The 16,545-nt window shown below is 39.0% G+C and overlaps 1 protein-coding gene across 1 annotated transcript in view; it reads left to right on the top strand.

Moving 5' to 3' along the window:
• Nucleotides 1-16,545, top strand: part of Gpr137c (G protein-coupled receptor 137C) — a gene marked incomplete at its 5' end in the record, with an annotated part of 58,291 nt that continues 41,746 nt past the window's right edge. The window contains 1 exon segment of the mRNA XM_013510458.1: nt 1-300. Coding sequence (XP_013365912.1) covers nt 1-300 — 300 coding nt within the window.

Below are 16,545 nucleotides of genomic sequence, written 5' to 3'. Positions count from 1 at the left end.
CTGAGCGTCCTGCACGCCCTGCTCTACGCCGCGCTCTTCGCCTTTGCCTACCTGCAGCTGTGGCGGCTGCTGCTGTACCGCGAGCGGCGGCTGAGTTACCAGAGCCTCTGCCTCTTCCTGTGCCTGCTGTGGGCGGCGCTCAGGACCACCCTGTTCTCCGCCGCCTTCTCGCTCAGCGGCTCGCTGCCCCTGCTCCGGCCGCCAGCTCACCTGCACTTCTTCCCGCACTGGCTGCTCTACTGCTTCCCCTCCTGCCTCCAGTTCTCCACGCTCTGTCTGCTCAACCTCTACCTGGCGGAGGTAAGGCGCGAGGACCGGGTGAGCGGGGCCGCCCGGCTCGATCAACTCCTGCTGAGGCTCGGGGGGGGGGGGGGGGGCGGCGGACCCCAGACCACCCCGGGGAAACTGAGGCGCGCCCGGAGCGTGCGCCGGTGTCTTCGCCCCAAACTTGAGCCCCTGGTGGAGCCGGTGACTGAGCGGGGTTGGGGGAGTGCGAGTGAGAGTGTGCACGCCCCGCCAACTTAACGCAGCCGGACCACCCTTTGTTCAGCGTGCCGGCCCTCCAAGGTAAGGCGTGTTGGCGGCCCCCGAAAAAGTGGCATCGGAAGAAGTAGCAGCCCCGGGAGCGCTGCTGAAGCTGGACTGTGATGAGGGAGGTTGGATGCTGAGGTAGCAGCAGCCCTGCTGAAGCTGGACCTCTGCCAGCCATTACGTCACCAGGCAGAGCTGTTCCCCTGCTATTGTTGCTGCGTTTCTTTTATTAGAAGCTTAGATTCCCTCCTGTATCTCCCTTCCTGTGGCTCGATAAGCCTCCCACAAATTCCCTTCGATCGTTCCCCAGCAGGGTTAACGATCGATAACCAATGCTACGGGTCACCATGGGGACCTCCATCCAGCCTTTGCATGTTTGCCCCAGTTTCATGCTTTAGTGATTTATTCTACTTCGTCCAGCATAGCCTTTGGGGGGGGGGGGTGGAGCTAATTAAGAGAAGATAACTAGCTTCACCTGTGCTTACTGCAGAACCCTCCAAACTGTTTGTGCAATAACTTGCCTAATAGCTGGCATCTAATCACACCCCCTTTCTCCTTCCTGGGGAATTGCTGGCTGGGTTGCATTGTTCTGCAGCGCTTAGGTATTTGACCCATTTCAAACAGGTTTGGGAGTCGAAGGCTGTCAATCATATGTGTCAGGTAATGATATTGAAGCCACTATTTTGAGATTGCCAAAAAAAAAAAAAAAATCCCCCTTTCGCTCAAAAGGGAAGCTTGAAGAAGGGAAGAAACAAGGTGACATCATACTTAATACTGACTAATATAGAACAATATTGGGTCTATGCAGCTAATCCTCTCAAAGGCTTTTGGAGGTGATGAGAATAACAGTTCCAAGCAAAAGTAAATAACATTCGAGGCAGGGTGCGTGTTTATATTTCCTCCTTAAACCAACTCTTTTTCTCCCTTAATAAACAGGAAACACTACGTAATTTTAAAAGCACAGAGTCATAGCTTCAGCTATTTAGCACACTAAAAACAACAGCTAAGTAACAAAACTCATTAACTTTAATGATTTTTTCCTCTGTACTCTTTGGAATTCCACGCAGTAGGATGACAAAAACCCAAACAGTAAGAAGCACAAGTAAAAGACATAAATAATCGTAAATCAAGTAACTGTATGATGGTCATCTCTTGTTCGAGGATGTGCTGATCTACTAGTTGTCGTTTACACTTCAGCTGATACACTGTGTTCTCCGTGCCATCATTTCTGATAATGACCCCTCGTCCCTGAAGCCTTACTCTAGCTTCAGATAGGTAATTTACCTGACGTGACTAGCGCTCCATAAGCTATGAACATGAGATAATTTGGTTTTTGCAGCGTATGTTTTGACTTACAAAATCATGTTAATGATACACTTCAAGGTAGCTGGTGGGCATTTTGCAAAGGACTGAGCACTTTTTACTTCTTGAGATATAGCACATATATAAAGTGCACAATCTTATAAAGCATTTCCAGAGCCCCCAACTAAGAAGCTTCTCTTGTACCCTGTACCCATCAGTATTTCTCCCAACTTGAGTTCTATCACAATAGAAAAAAAAAAGAACATCTGTATTTAAGCTCAAAATTCTAAAACATCTGCATCTACAGCATAAAATAAAGTATCTAGATTAGGATTTTAGGCTGTTTATTGCTAATATTCCATGTGAAGGAAGAATTTAAAAGTCTCCCTCTTGCCAGGTGTGGTAGCACATCATGTAATTCCAGCACATGGGAGGCTGAGGCAGGATGAACACCTTGAGTTTGAGGCCAGCCTGAACTGCATAGCAAAACCCTGTCTCAAAAAAATAAATAAAAATAAAAGTCTCCCATTAATGAATCCTCTGTGTGTGATGTGCTTTTTTGAAAAAGCAATAAAACTGGTAATCTACAAAATAAAATTTGGGAAAAAGCTGGACTAAAGTTTTTTTTTTTTTTTTTGGCAGTATGTCCTAAAAAGGATGTGAGTTACTTATGTATTTTCTTTTATAATCAAACTAGCAATACAACAAATAGTATTTAAGAGAATTTTCAACTTTTTGGAAAATTTTATTTAAAAAGAAAGATCTTTAAAACTGTGTCCTTATTTGTTCAGAAAATTTCACAGAAATTTGTATGTAAAAGAATGTATTTAAGTCCAGTGTTTTTATATCAGTTCCATGTAGCCAAAAGTATCCTTTCTATTGAGCATTCCAAATTAGTGAAGTTTTCCCCAGTGCATTCGTATTGTATAGCAGAGCGGTAGGGAAAGTCTGTTGAAAGTATAAGACATAACTGATAGTTGATATTTTTTAACCCAAAGCCTTGTCTTTACTACCTGTCATATTAAATAACAATTCCATTTTACTTTGACTTATTTAAAACATTTGTTGTATCCATTTCTCCCTAATTAAAAACATTTTAACATTGAAGCCTTGGTCATAAAGAATCGTGAACCAATATAAAAAATCATAAAGTCATTATTGCTGCTTTGGACACAGTTTGAAAAGTTATGGACTGCCTGGTCCACGCTGGTTGACTGCATTGGAATGGAATTAAGATAAGGGGAAGTAGCCTTTTCTGAAACAGTTAGGTTTTTCAGCTTCTCATATGTCCTTAACCTCCTAAGAGCAGATTACTGGAAGGAAAAAAAACTGTATACTAATCTAAAAGCATGTATTGAACTTTTTTCTGGCAGGAGAAGTAGGACATGAACTTTACCAGAAAAGGAGTCACACTCTATACTTTCACCAGAGCAGACTTTATGTCTTTAAAACATGTCTGATAAAATAAGCTATCCACCATTAGCCATATAAAAGGATGTAAAATGAGAGTTAATGTACCGTCTTTGGAGCATTGTGTTGCCTGCCAAAGTCAGTGAATTCATCGGGGCCCATAATGACGTTTTTCCTTGGAATTTTTGAATACAAATGCCAGTTGCTTAACCAGGATAAAATATAGTCACTTCATAACAATGCCAAAACAGTTAAGAAAATTAAAAGTCTTAACTGTTACATTTGTGGGTGCCATTACTGTGCCTGCCGGGGACTGTACTCTTTCACATGTTGATAGCAGTTTAACGTGCAACTCTCGGCTTTTTTATGCTCTGATTTCGCACAGTATTTTCACCACCTATCACAGAAATTGACAGTAAGTCAATTTATTATATTTTTATCATAGCAACTAGAACAACAGTGAATATGCTATTGAATGACAGTCTCAAGACACCAAGTTCTAGAAATATTTTAACCATCTAATACGTACAGAGTAATCAGGGAGGCCAGAGTTTCACATATGTATCTGTCACAGAAGTCATGATTGTAATGCCTTAGATTTTATGGATTTTATATTTGTAAAACACTTTATAACCTTTATCTTCACAATCCCTATGAACTAGAAAAGGGCCGTGATTTGCCTAGGGTTATATGGTTGATAGGTATCAGATGTTGAGACTACTGTATAGCTAAGATACTAAAAAGTCCTGTCGAGTAAAGCTTCCTATCCATGAACTTTACTAGACACCATTATTTAGTGCTTCTCCTTTGCTTTCTCATTTTCACTCTTCCAAATCTTTTCCAATGTCTATTGAACTCCTTTTATCTTTTCATCCTCAGCATATGATCTTTACCTCCTAATTTCACATATTCCCACCAGCTTGTACCACCGGTGGTCTAGAGCTGCCTGGCAAGACATGAATTATGGCCCCAATGTGAGTGTGTTCAAGAAGTTAGAAGCCAGAGCCATCTGGTTAACCAAAGAGTGAGGAAAATGGCTAACAATGTGTGACTGAGCTTGATAAGTTAGGAAATTCCTCAAGGCTAGAAACCACCAGCCCCCCCAAAAAAAAAAAAAAAAAAAGATAAAATACCACAGATGTTTGTTTTGTAATAGTTGTCAATTGTTTTCTGCTATCCGATAGCCAGGCTTTCATTTTATGTACTATATAGGTTTAAAAAAGTGATACTGAGAGCTACTCTTGTAGTGAGGTATCCTATCCCAAGCGCTACAGCATAATGCCGAAATCAAACTGCCTATGGATGAGCTAAGAATTTAATCAGCAGGTCCTCAGAGTTTGGTAGTGGGGTACGTGCTTGGCTCTGGGTGAAAGGGTACAGGGTGGGGAAAGATAAGTCTCCCCTGATGATACATATCAGGCTTGTTTCTACACAAGTTTAAAGGCAGAGCTCACATCAGACCTGTGATTTTATGGGTAGGTAGGGGAACCCAGCCCAAAAATGTAGTTTTCCTTGCCTGGTAGTAGCTTCAAGAAGCTGGAAGGAGGGCTGGGGATATAGCTCAGTGGCACAAGCACCTGCCTGGCAAGTTCAAGGTCCCGAGTTCCATCACGGGTACCGAAAAAAAAAAAAAAAAAATCTAAAGAAGCTGCAAGGAGCACATACAAATCACCTGTAGAGGAATGTACTGTAAACCTAGAATAGTGACAGATAAAATTCCACAAAACAGAAACTCAGATATCACACTGGAGAGTTTTACCTACAAAGATTACAAGTATCAAAATTATCAAATGCACACAGGTTGAGCATACTTAGTCAAAATATCTGAAATGCTCCAAAATCTGAAATTTCAAACATTAGCATGACACGACAAATGGAAAATTCCACACCTGAGCTCATGTGATGCGTTGCATTCAAGACAAGATGCACAACAATTTATATAGTTACATTCAGGCTGTGTGTATGAAGGAGATGAAACGGCCAGGCGTGGTGGCACACACCTGTAATCCCAGGACTTGGGAGGCTGAGGCAGGAGGATTGTTACGAGCTCAAGACCAGCCTAGGCTACAAAATGAGCTCAAAGCCAGCCTAAGCTGCATAGTGAGACCCTGACTCAAAAAGACCAAAAAGAGAAAAAAAAAAGAAATAAAGTAGATGAAACATGAATTTTGTATTTCAATTTAGATCCTATCCCCATTATGGCACATTATGTATATCCTAATATCCCCAAATCCAAAACAAATCTGAAATCTATCTTGTCCCAAGCCAAACTTAGGACCTCAGTTGCTGTGCCACTGAACTGTATCCTCAGCTCAGCATTTCAGATAGGTATAGTAAGCATACAGTTCAAAATAATTACATGATTAATAAATTAAGAGTGAGTATGATGCTGCATGCCTGTAATCCCAACACTCTAGAAGGCTGAGATGGGAGAGTTGCAAGTTAAAACCCTGGGCAATTAGGGAGACCTTGTCTCAAAAACTGAAAAGGCTTGGATGTAGCTCATGCAACCGCCTTGGGTTCAACCACCAGTGCCAAAAGAAAAAAATTACGCGCTACTAAAATATAAAGCTATCAAACTTTGCACATTTGAAAGTAGCAACATTGCAAAAAAAAATCAGAAACAAGTGTGTGGTTATACAACAAATTAAAAAATTAGTGCACTAGAAGAGAAGAAAAAAAATCACCCAGAGTATAGCCCAGAGATAAAACAGATGGAAATAGGAATAAGCAAATGAGGGTATAATAAACAGGTCTAACATATGTCTAATTGAAATTTCAAGAGATTATTCAAAGAGATAGTGACTGTGAATTCATCCTTTTTTCAGATCCAGAAAGTCCAACAAATCCAATACAGTGCGAATGAGAAATTAGAATACAAGTTGAAAACACAGATGACAAAATACTTTAAAGTAAACAGACTGGAGATATTACTGACAAAAGAATGAAAAGTAGAGCATTAGTACATAAATGCTACCTGCAAAGAAACTATCAACAATAGGGGTGAATAAAAGCATGTGGAGATTAAAACAATTTGCTAACTGATTCTCTCAAATAGAGATCCTCGGAGATGCGTTAGAAAGTTTAAAATACAAGAAAGAAGGGTGAGCAAAGAGAAATGGCACATATGTAAGTAAGTCTAAACACAGTAAATGCATGAGAAGTTTCTAACTTACAGAAATAAAACTAATAGAAAAGTCCTGTAGAATAGCATAGAAATCAGACACCAGAGTAATAAAACAGTGTAAAGCCCTGTTGTTGTTTAAAGGAATATAAACATTGATTAAGCCTTAGGTTGAATGTACTTTCAGTGAAAAGCAGAAAACAATACATAACTTTCAAACTATTAGAATAAAAATAATGGCTGGTAGGTTGAGGGTAAAATTTGTCTGCAGAAGGTAACCAAAGAAGGAAATTCCCCAGCACAGAAACAAAAAAACTACTTTCCTGAACTTAATACTCCAGCGTAATGAAAATGTGTCATGCATTTTGAAACAAATTTAGTTATACACTATTTTATGAGACACTCTTGAGTGCATAAGAGTGAAAGCGTACAAAAGTGAAATGTCATGCTCACCAAAAGAAAACAAGTTAATAGAATTGCAAAAGATAAATGAACAAATCTAGTATTTTATTGGAAATTTTAACATACATCGTTGATCAAACAGACAAAATCAATAAGGAAATACCCCAGAATAGCCACTTACAGAACAGTGATCCTATAACAGGATATATACATTTTTATTAATACTTGGAATACTTTTAGAAATTGACCATGCACTAGCGCATTATATCAACACTCAACAAATTAGATACAGATGTACTGAGAGTGCATCACAGCTCCCTACCAGCTGTGATAGAGACCTAGGACAAGTTACTGAACTCCTGTCTCTCAAACTGTGAGTAATAATGCCTAGCCAATAGGGTTGTTGTGAGAACTACATGATCACAAAAGTTAAAGGCACTATGAAAAACAATCACAGTTATCGCTCATGAACATAGATGCAAAAGTTCTTAGCAAATTTGATTTTGAAAATACATGAAAAGAATGTTACATTACCAAATAGGTTTCACTCCAAGAGTGCAACATCATTGTAACATTAAAAATCTATTGCTACAGCCAAGCGTGGTGGCACACATCTGTAATCCCAACACTTGGGAGGCTGAGGCAGGAGAATCACCCTGAGTTGGAGGCCAACCTGGACTCATAGTGAGTATCTGGTGTCAAAAACCATAAAAGAGGGAAGAGAGAAAAAAAAAAAAAGCACGAAAGTAAAAAGCAGGAAGGAAAAACATCTTATACGAAAACCCGACAGCTAATGTCATACTTGAGAGATTGAAAACTTTCTAGGACAAAATCAAAGTATGTCTACATTGTACTGGAGGTCTTAGCCATTGCAATAAGACAGGGAGAAAAAGATTTTAAAGGTAGAAAACAAAAGTAAAATGGTAGATGACATAATTGCTGACATCAAAAACCCCAGTGAATCTATAAAAACTATTAAAACTAATTGCATTCAGCTAGCTTTAAGGATGTATAACTTCATGCACTAGCAGAAAATAAAAATGAAATATAAAAACAAGTTCACATACAATAGTCACAAAAATACTTAAGAGTAAATAAAAGAAGTGCAAGGTCTCTGTAATGAAAACTATGGGACATTGTAGACTGAAGAAATCTATGTAAATGCCAAAATATACCTAGGGAGGTAACATTGTTTTTAAGATGTCACTTCTCTTCCAATTTCACCTAAACATCCAGTGCAGCCCATATTAAAATCAATGCAGGGTTTTTAAGAAGCCACTTCCAAGGTGATTTTTATAAGGAAGTACAAATTAGAGTAGCTGAAACAATTTTGTAAAAGAGTAACAAAGTTGGAGAGTCATACTGGCTGATGTTATAAGAGCTATTGTAAACTACAGTACTCAACACAGTGTAATACTGAGGAACCAATAGACATACAGATCAACAGGGCAAAATGGAAAACCTGAATTAGATATATACATAGTTTTTCCCAAAATGCTGAGGAATTGAGGAACAAATAATGCTGAAATAATTGAGTATCCTCATGGAAAAAATGAACAGTGATTCTCACCTTACACCCTACTTTAAACTCTAGTGTAGATCATGGAACTAAATGTTAAAGCTATAATTTGAAGGAGAAAACAAATTATTTTCTGGGAAGAGACAGAATTCTTAGGGAATCTTAGGAAAATTGATAAATGAGACTTAAAATTTTAAAATTTTTGTTTTTGTAAGACATCTAATGAAAAGATAAGCTATAGGGATGGGAGAAAATGATTATAGCAACATATCTGGCAGAGTACATGAATCTAGAATAAAGAACACTTACAATTCAGAAATCTAGTAAAAATGGTGAAAAGAGTTGAATAAACAGTTCACAAAAGATATTATGCCTGGCCAAGAAGCATGTGAAAAGATGCTGAAGATCATTAGTTATCAGAAAAAGGAAAATTACAACCAAATGAACTACTACTAAACATCGTCTAGCAAGATTAAAATTTAAAAGACTCACCCTGACATGCATTGGCAAAGACGTGGATTAATTGGAATTTAGGGAAAAAGCGTAAGGCTTATAACCACTTTGGAAAATAGTTTGGCAATGTTGAAAAAGTAAAACAACTGTCACAAAGTCCAGCGACTGCCAGGCATGGTGGCACACACATTCCAGCACTCAGGAGGCTGAGGCAGGAGGATCATTGTGAATTCAAGACCAGCCTGGGCTACAAAGTAAGCTTAAGGCCAGTCTGAACTGCACAGCGAGACCCTGTCTCAAAAAAGTAAAAAAAAAAATTAAAAAATTAAAAAAAAAGAGCCATTATAATCTTAATTTCCCAAGAGAAAGGAAAGCATATGTCCATATGAAAACTTAAATATGAAAGTTCATAGTAACTTTTTTCACAGTTGCTCAAAACCAAAATTAAAAGTGAATTGATAACATGTACATCTACTCAAATGAGTACTATTCTTAGTGGAAAACAACAGTACTACAGGCACACAAGTGAATCTCAGAATCGGTATGCTGAATGAAAAAAGTCAGACCAAAAGTAAGTTCACTGTATTAACAAATAATGCTGAAATAATTGAGTATTTATATTAAAGTTCAGAAAATGAAAATTTACAGTCACAACAAATGGATCACTAGTTGCCTAGGGTCTGGAGCCAAAGGGAAAATGTACAACAAAGGAAAAGGATGAACTTTACTGGATGTGAGAACATTCTATATTTGATTGTTGTGAAGGTTTTATAGTTTGTATACCTCTTTCAAAACTCAATTAAATGTCCTAAAAACATGCTACATATATGTTACATATAGATAATACCTTAGTGAAACTTAACCTGCCCAAGGTAGTACAGAGCTGTTTACTTCAGTAATCAAAGTTAAAGTGGAGCTGGGTCAAGTGGTGCATGCCTGTAATCCCAGCATTCTGGAAGGCTGAAGCAAAAGGATCACAAGGTAAAGCTCAGCCTGGGCAATTGAACAACTTAGCAATACCCTGCCTCAAAAACGGCTGAGGATTAGACTCTAACGGCCCTGGATTCAAACCCCAGTAACATAAAAAAAAAAAAAAAAACACTAAAATGAGAAAGAAATATAAACAGTGTACCTGCATCATTCTTCAGCTCTGCATAAATTGATAAAATTGCTTGAATAAATTGTTTAACTATGTTCTTGTTTATAAAAATGGGAACAATAATAGTACCTGCTTCCCAGGATTATTGTAAGGATTAAATTATATAATTCGTACAAAATCTTTAGAGCAGTGTGTGGCATATAGTGTTGGTCATTATTTATTATTACATTTCAAAGAATTAGGATTTTACAGCCTACATTCTCTCACCCCTAAGTCACTAAGTTAGAATCCAAAAACAAAAATAACTTATGAAAGTTCATTTGGAAAATGTAAAACACTTAGGAACATGTGGGTAAAGGAAGAAATTGCAATGGATTTAGAAATACTCAGAATATGCCAAAATATTGCATCTCAACATTCGATGGTGCGGGGCCAGGGATGTAGCTCAGTGGCACAAGCACCTGCCTGGCAAATACAAGGTCCTAACTTTGATTCCCGGTACCAAAAAAAAAAAAAACATGCGATGATGCAGCAGAGTTGGTATGCCCAAGTAAATTGAGAATCTTGAATCTTTACATTAGACAAAAGGAGCCTAAAATCTTAAGAAGTTAAGCATCCAATGTATGTGAAAAAAAGAACAGAATAAATCCAAAGGAAAAATTAAGATGAATATAAAAAGTAATAAAACATACAACAAAGAGGCACAAAGCCCGAAACTGCCTAATACCTTTATGACCTAACTTCTTCAGAGGTTGCTATGCACACACACCAAGTTTCTCCTTTCTCCTGCCAATCTAATCTGCCTCTGTTGCATCACTACAAAATATCTGTTGCCTGTGGCTCACAGTGATGTTGATGTCAACAAGTTCAGCATTTCTCAGTCCTCATTAAATTAATCTCCTAGCAGGAAATGATTCCTCCTGTCTTTCTCCTTTACACTTAATAACTTTCCTGATTTTTTTTTTTACTACTTTGCTAGCTGCTTTTCAAGTTTATCTGCCTATGTCTTGCCATTTCTAAAGACTTAAGCTTAAATACCTTCTTTTCTTGCCAAGAGATCAGATCCAGATTCATGGCATAATGCCTCTTAAAGGAAGATGACTCCCTTATCTCTGATGCTCTGCTCCCAGATTGCTCCCCTGAGCCCTGGCTTCTTAGAGTCTATGTTTATTTGCCATCTCCTAAGTATCTGAAGCACTGAGATTCAGCTCCCCCAGGCTGAGCTCATGATCTCTTCTCCCACCCCTATGCCCACCCAAACTGACCTCACTTTATTTCCCCATTTCAATGACTAGCACTGCACTCCATTTATTGAAGTAATTAAGAAACCTGGAAGTCATCCTGAGACTGCCTCCTCCCCTATACTTCACACTCACTGTGTTGTTAAATCCTATCATCTCTTAAACCCCCTCTCCATCACAAAACCTGGGACAAACAATTGCCACCTACTCTAGCCCATAGCAGGTAGGCTTCTAACTTCGAGGACCCTGTACTCTGACATAGACCCGTTCCTACACGCTTGCCACAGTCACCCTTTTAAACAAAAATTCAGGTTTTCTAGTTTAGAAGTCCCCCAAATCCCTCCACTGCCCTAGTTAATTCTTTAGAATAAAGACGGTTTAATAATACTATATAAGTCACTCCTGTCCCAGCTACACTTCGACTACACTACTTATTTCTTACCACTCCAGCCACACTGTGTTCTTTCAGTCTTCCGTGTTTTCTGTTTTCCTTCTGTCACAGAGCCTCTACAGATTTTTTCCTTAATGTTTAGAATGGCCTTTCCTCCTTTGCTTAGTTAACCTTCTCAATCCTAGGGGATACTTCTTCAGAAAACCTTCACATCACTAAATAGAGAAGATTGCAAAATGATAGACTAGCGGAGCATTATGCTTTGGTTCTTCGTTCCATGAACACACTTGCGTTTTTATATCTGTGTGATTCATTTAAGCGAGCTTACGAGGCTGTCCGCACCATAAGGAATAGGGACCAAGTCTGTTCCTGCCCAGTGTAATACTTGCCGTGTACTAGGTGTTCAGTGGCTGTCGAATGAGTGAGTTTGTGCAACCTCTCAAGTATCTTAAGGAAGAGGAATCCCTGAATATAGAATATTAGAAAAACTTTCTACCTTTTCTGTCTCTTTTCCCACATAACGACTTTCTCTCTCTCTGTCTCTCTTTCTCTCTCTCTCTGGGTTCTTTTTTGTTGTTGTTCTTTTCTTTTTTGTGTGTGCTTGTCTGTTTTTGTCTGAGACAGGGTTTCACTATGCAATTCAGACTGGGCCTGAATTCACTTTGCAGCCTAAGCTGGCCTCGAGCACACAGTGATCTGAGTGCTGGGATTACAGGCGTGTGGCACCAGTGGTCTTTTTCTCTTTGTTTTAAAACTGGAGTCTCAAACTCAGGTGTTCAACAGGGCCTTGTTGGTGCTGCCTGACAGGTCACGGGGTGGTGAGGACTGAAATGGAGCAAATGTCTGTGGAGAACAGTCACATGGGGCCAGTTCTGCTGCAAGATGACACTGACGAAACATCTGATTTTTCAAGCTAAATCAGAAATTAAGATTTCTTAAAATGGAAAATGACAGGATTCACATATTATTTTAAACTACTGTACACACTAATTCTATAAACCAGACTACTGATTTTTACTTTCTCTTTCTCCTCTTCCTTCTCTTCTCTATTGTCTTCCTTAAATGAATGAAACAGATCAATAAAATATGTTGTTTAGAAATTCATGTAACAAAATTACATTTAATGGCCATCAATGTTAGTTTAAAAAAAGTCTGATTTACAACTTCTGGGAAAACATGATGTTCCAAGTCTGATCAAATGTAAAGAAAGTACCATACCATGGGATATACCATTATTGCCTGCCTTTCCCACTACATTATAGATTACTTTAGATCAGCCATTATTTTACTCTTATTTTGAAAGAAATTTTGCAGGTGTCAGCACCTAGCACTGTTACATGTGGGCAGGGTCTAATGTTTTGGATGACTAACCAAATTAGTGATAAAATAATTAAGAAGAAATGTTTCCTTCTTTCCACCCCACCCCCACAAATCAGAACCTCTAACTTAGCAACACACAGTGTTCAACTAAGTTGTTATAAATAAAGACAAACTTAAAAAATCAAGTGTCCATATAATCTTACTGTTTTAACTGTATTAAGGAGTATGTTTAAGATAATATAATTTAATTACTAGTTCTAAACTAAAAGTCTGGGAACCTGAATTCTAGCTCAAGTTCTGCTTCATTTGGCTAATTGATAGCTACAAACTCACTGATTATCTGCGCTAGTTGTCAACTTTGTAAAGTGATTAATTTCAGTGATATCTAAGATCTCTCTGGTTCCAATGGAAGTTTGAGAATTTTTATTAGAACTCTTTATTACCTAGTTCTAAGATGTAATACAATGCCTGGATTCTGTCTCTAAGATATGGACGCCATTAAACAATGCCATGTTAAAACTAATCAAAATTTAGTTTATTTAGTGCCTGGAGACATTGCTTTCTAAAATATGATGTAGTTGGATATTTTAAATCTCTCTGTTCTCATTTCTTTTAAAACAGTTCCGTCAGGGGCTGGGGATTTAGCTCAGCGGCAAAGCGCCTGCCTGGCAAGCGCAAGGTCGTGAGCTCGGTTCCCGGTACCGGAGAAAAAAAAACCAAAAAAAAAAAAAAACAAAATAAAACAGTTCCGTCAGAGCTGCCATTTTCCATTAGCATATTGATCACATCCTGCAATCTGTTTTTCCAGCGTTCAGTCTCCCAGGGTGTTAAAATGCTGAAGTACTGTCTTCTTAAAATTGCGTGCTCTTTTCTCAGCTACTGCATAGAACTGTGCACTGATCGCTGATTCCATTTTCGGCTTTGAGGTGATGTTGTGTACGGAAGGAAGACAGAGCTTTTACTCCTTTATAGCTTCACTTTTGCTGCTGTCCTTACTCAGTAGCCCCCTCATGCCCTTTCTCTTACTTTCCAAGGCCTTCTATAGAAAAGACAATTCCGTGTGAGAGTTGAGGCTAAGTATCAAATTCGCATTTTTAAAAAATCTGTTCTAGAAAGAATGGGGCATTTAACAGGAGAACTACAGCAAGAACTTAAATCAGAATGGGCTTAGCAGTAATGGAAAGTCCTTTTGGCCAGAGTAGAGAAAGTGATATGATTACCTGCGAGGGGGATTACACATGAGCATATCTATGTAGATGAGTTAACAAGCTAGGATCAGTCACGGTTAAAAATACCTGCATTCTAAATGAGTTGTGGATCTTAAAGATTTTGTAAACTAGAGGCTGTAGGACTTTGGTTAGAACAACACATTAGGGAAGCATTAGCTAATAAAGAACTTGGGCACTAGGGTTTTACTTCTTGGACCCTTGCTAACTGACATTGAGCAGGTTGCTTAACAACTCTGTATCTAATTTCCCCATCTATAAAATGGAGCTAATTGTACCCACCTAATAGGGTTGTGAAGATTAGGTCTTTTTTTTTTTTTTGGTACTGGGAATCAAACTGTGGACCTTGTGCTTGCCAAACAAGGTACTGTGCCACTGACTTATATCCCTGGGCCCAGGGTTGTGAAGATTAAATAAAATAATATTTTAAAATACTGAGAGTAGAATCAAAACATAGTAAGACTTGTCACAGTTCATGACCATGGCGCAGCACAAGAGGATGAAAGATGACTCAAAGATTACTTGGAGTCAGTGTCCAGTCCATACTCCACGAGGGTCCAAAGGGGCTGCTTTTAACGGAGACCCCTCAGTGGGAGAAAGTCTGAAATGACAGCCCCTAACTGAAGCCTCTGTGGCCTTTTAATGCCAGAACCAGAAATCAAGGGTCAAAGAAAAAAGCAGGGTGTCTGGGCAGGAACTCATATAGGGGACAGCGGAAGGACAGGGAGGTCTATCAAATGACTGACCTTTGGTCAAATCTAAGTGATAAATCAAAGTATGGGGAGCATGAGGGCCAGGACATTCATTCCTTAAGGCAGTGTGTTGGGTCCTACTTGGATTTGTGGCCCTGCAGGCTGTCTTTTAACTTCTAGCCATGTATTCTAGGAGGTTTTGGGTGTGTGGCTCCAAAAGTCCCTTACCTCTACATATCCATCTCATCCAGACCTCTGGCTAACACCCCCACAGAGACTCAAATATCAGCCATTGGTTTTTTTGTTTTGCTTTGCTTTTTGTTTTTTGAGCCCACACTAGCCTCAGATTTGCAGCAATCATTCTGCTTCAGCATCCTGAGTGCTAGAATTACAAGTGTGCACCATCATGCCCAATTAATATTACTTTAGTCAGGGAAAAAAAGAAGAAAATGAGAGTATCCCTTAAATTAATATTTCCTCCTGTCTGGCTTCCTTTTTACATATAAATTTTTAAAAGATACAGTAGTCACTTTTTCCAGTGTATGATAGAGGCCATTGTGTCTTTATGTGTGATAAAGGCAGGTTTGTAGGTATTATCCCCATTATTCAGATGATGAACTGAGGCAATGGATTTATAGTAAACCACACTAGAAATTGGAGTTGGAGGTCAGGTCTTTTTGGCTACACTAATGTTCTTTCTGCCACACTCTGGAACTGACAGGTATTAAGCTAATATTAATGATGGTCATTGCTGCTTATATTTCAGACTGCTTCAGTTGTAGGAAATCAAGATGAAAGATAAGTAAGTGGCATTCCTTCTGCTCCTTTCTCCCCTGGGATATTCTATTACAGTCCTACTTCTTGTACATTCCATCCCTTTTCCTCACCATTATCAAGCGGATGGATGTTCTCCAATGAACTTGGCTCTGTATCTTTACAAAAGCAATTTTATTGTCTTCCTAACTTAAAAGCATGAAAAGTTTTATAAAAAGTCAGTAATATACAGTGGGGGATTTACTGCTGGAAATTTTTTTAAAAGGACAGCACAGTTTTAGTACAAATTCAGCTTAAGCTGATTTTCTAGGGAGTCTAAATCTTTACAATCTGAGACTTGTAGTTTAAAAAAAAAATCCATATAGGTTTGGTTTGGTCTGTGTTGTAGTTTAGGGTTTTGTAACAGAAACAATATAATGCAGGACACGTATTTTGTAAGATTATTCATAAGAGTCACCCAAAGAATCATATACAAAAAGAGAGTGCAGGAAATTTGTCCCTATACTAAAGACCAAAGAATCCAGCTGAGGGCCTGGATACCACAGTAATGTGTTGCGTGGGTTCAGCTGAAGATCTAGAGCCCATAACAATGCCTCCATGAGTCTAACTGGAGGCCAGGAGCCCACAACAATGTCTCATTCAGGCTTGCTTCACGGATCTGCGCTGGGAAGGCCCAAAGGTCAGTGGTGGAAGCTAGAAAATCTGTGCCAGAGGGATGAAGGATCTGTGCTAGCAGGCTGAGGGACCTTCACTGGAGCCCGGAAGTGATGCTCCAAGTAAGAACCAGAGCTCCCCAGCAACAGTGAGGTCCTGAGCTGCTTCCACAATGACAAAAGCCAAGTTCCCATCATGAAAGCCAATGGGACAAGCTTCTCCAAGAGACTGAGCAGTGCACCATCTTCCCCTTTGGAGCCAGGAAGCGTTGCTCAAAATGAGAATGAGAACGCCCCCAAAATGAACCAAAGCCATTCTCAACAACCAAGTCCTGAGCTCATCAGACAATGAAAACAACCAAGTTCATCAGGAAAGCCAGCATGACAAGCTCCTCCAGGAGAACCGAT

The sequence above is a fragment of the Chinchilla lanigera genome, unplaced genomic scaffold, assembly GCF_000276665.1.
Source record: "Chinchilla lanigera isolate Chin_1 unplaced genomic scaffold, ChiLan1.0 scaffold00008, whole genome shotgun sequence".
Lineage (NCBI taxonomy): Eukaryota > Metazoa > Chordata > Mammalia > Rodentia > Chinchillidae > Chinchilla > Chinchilla lanigera.
Note: the sequence above shows the minus strand (reverse complement) of the source record. Positions and strands in the feature narration are given on the sequence as shown.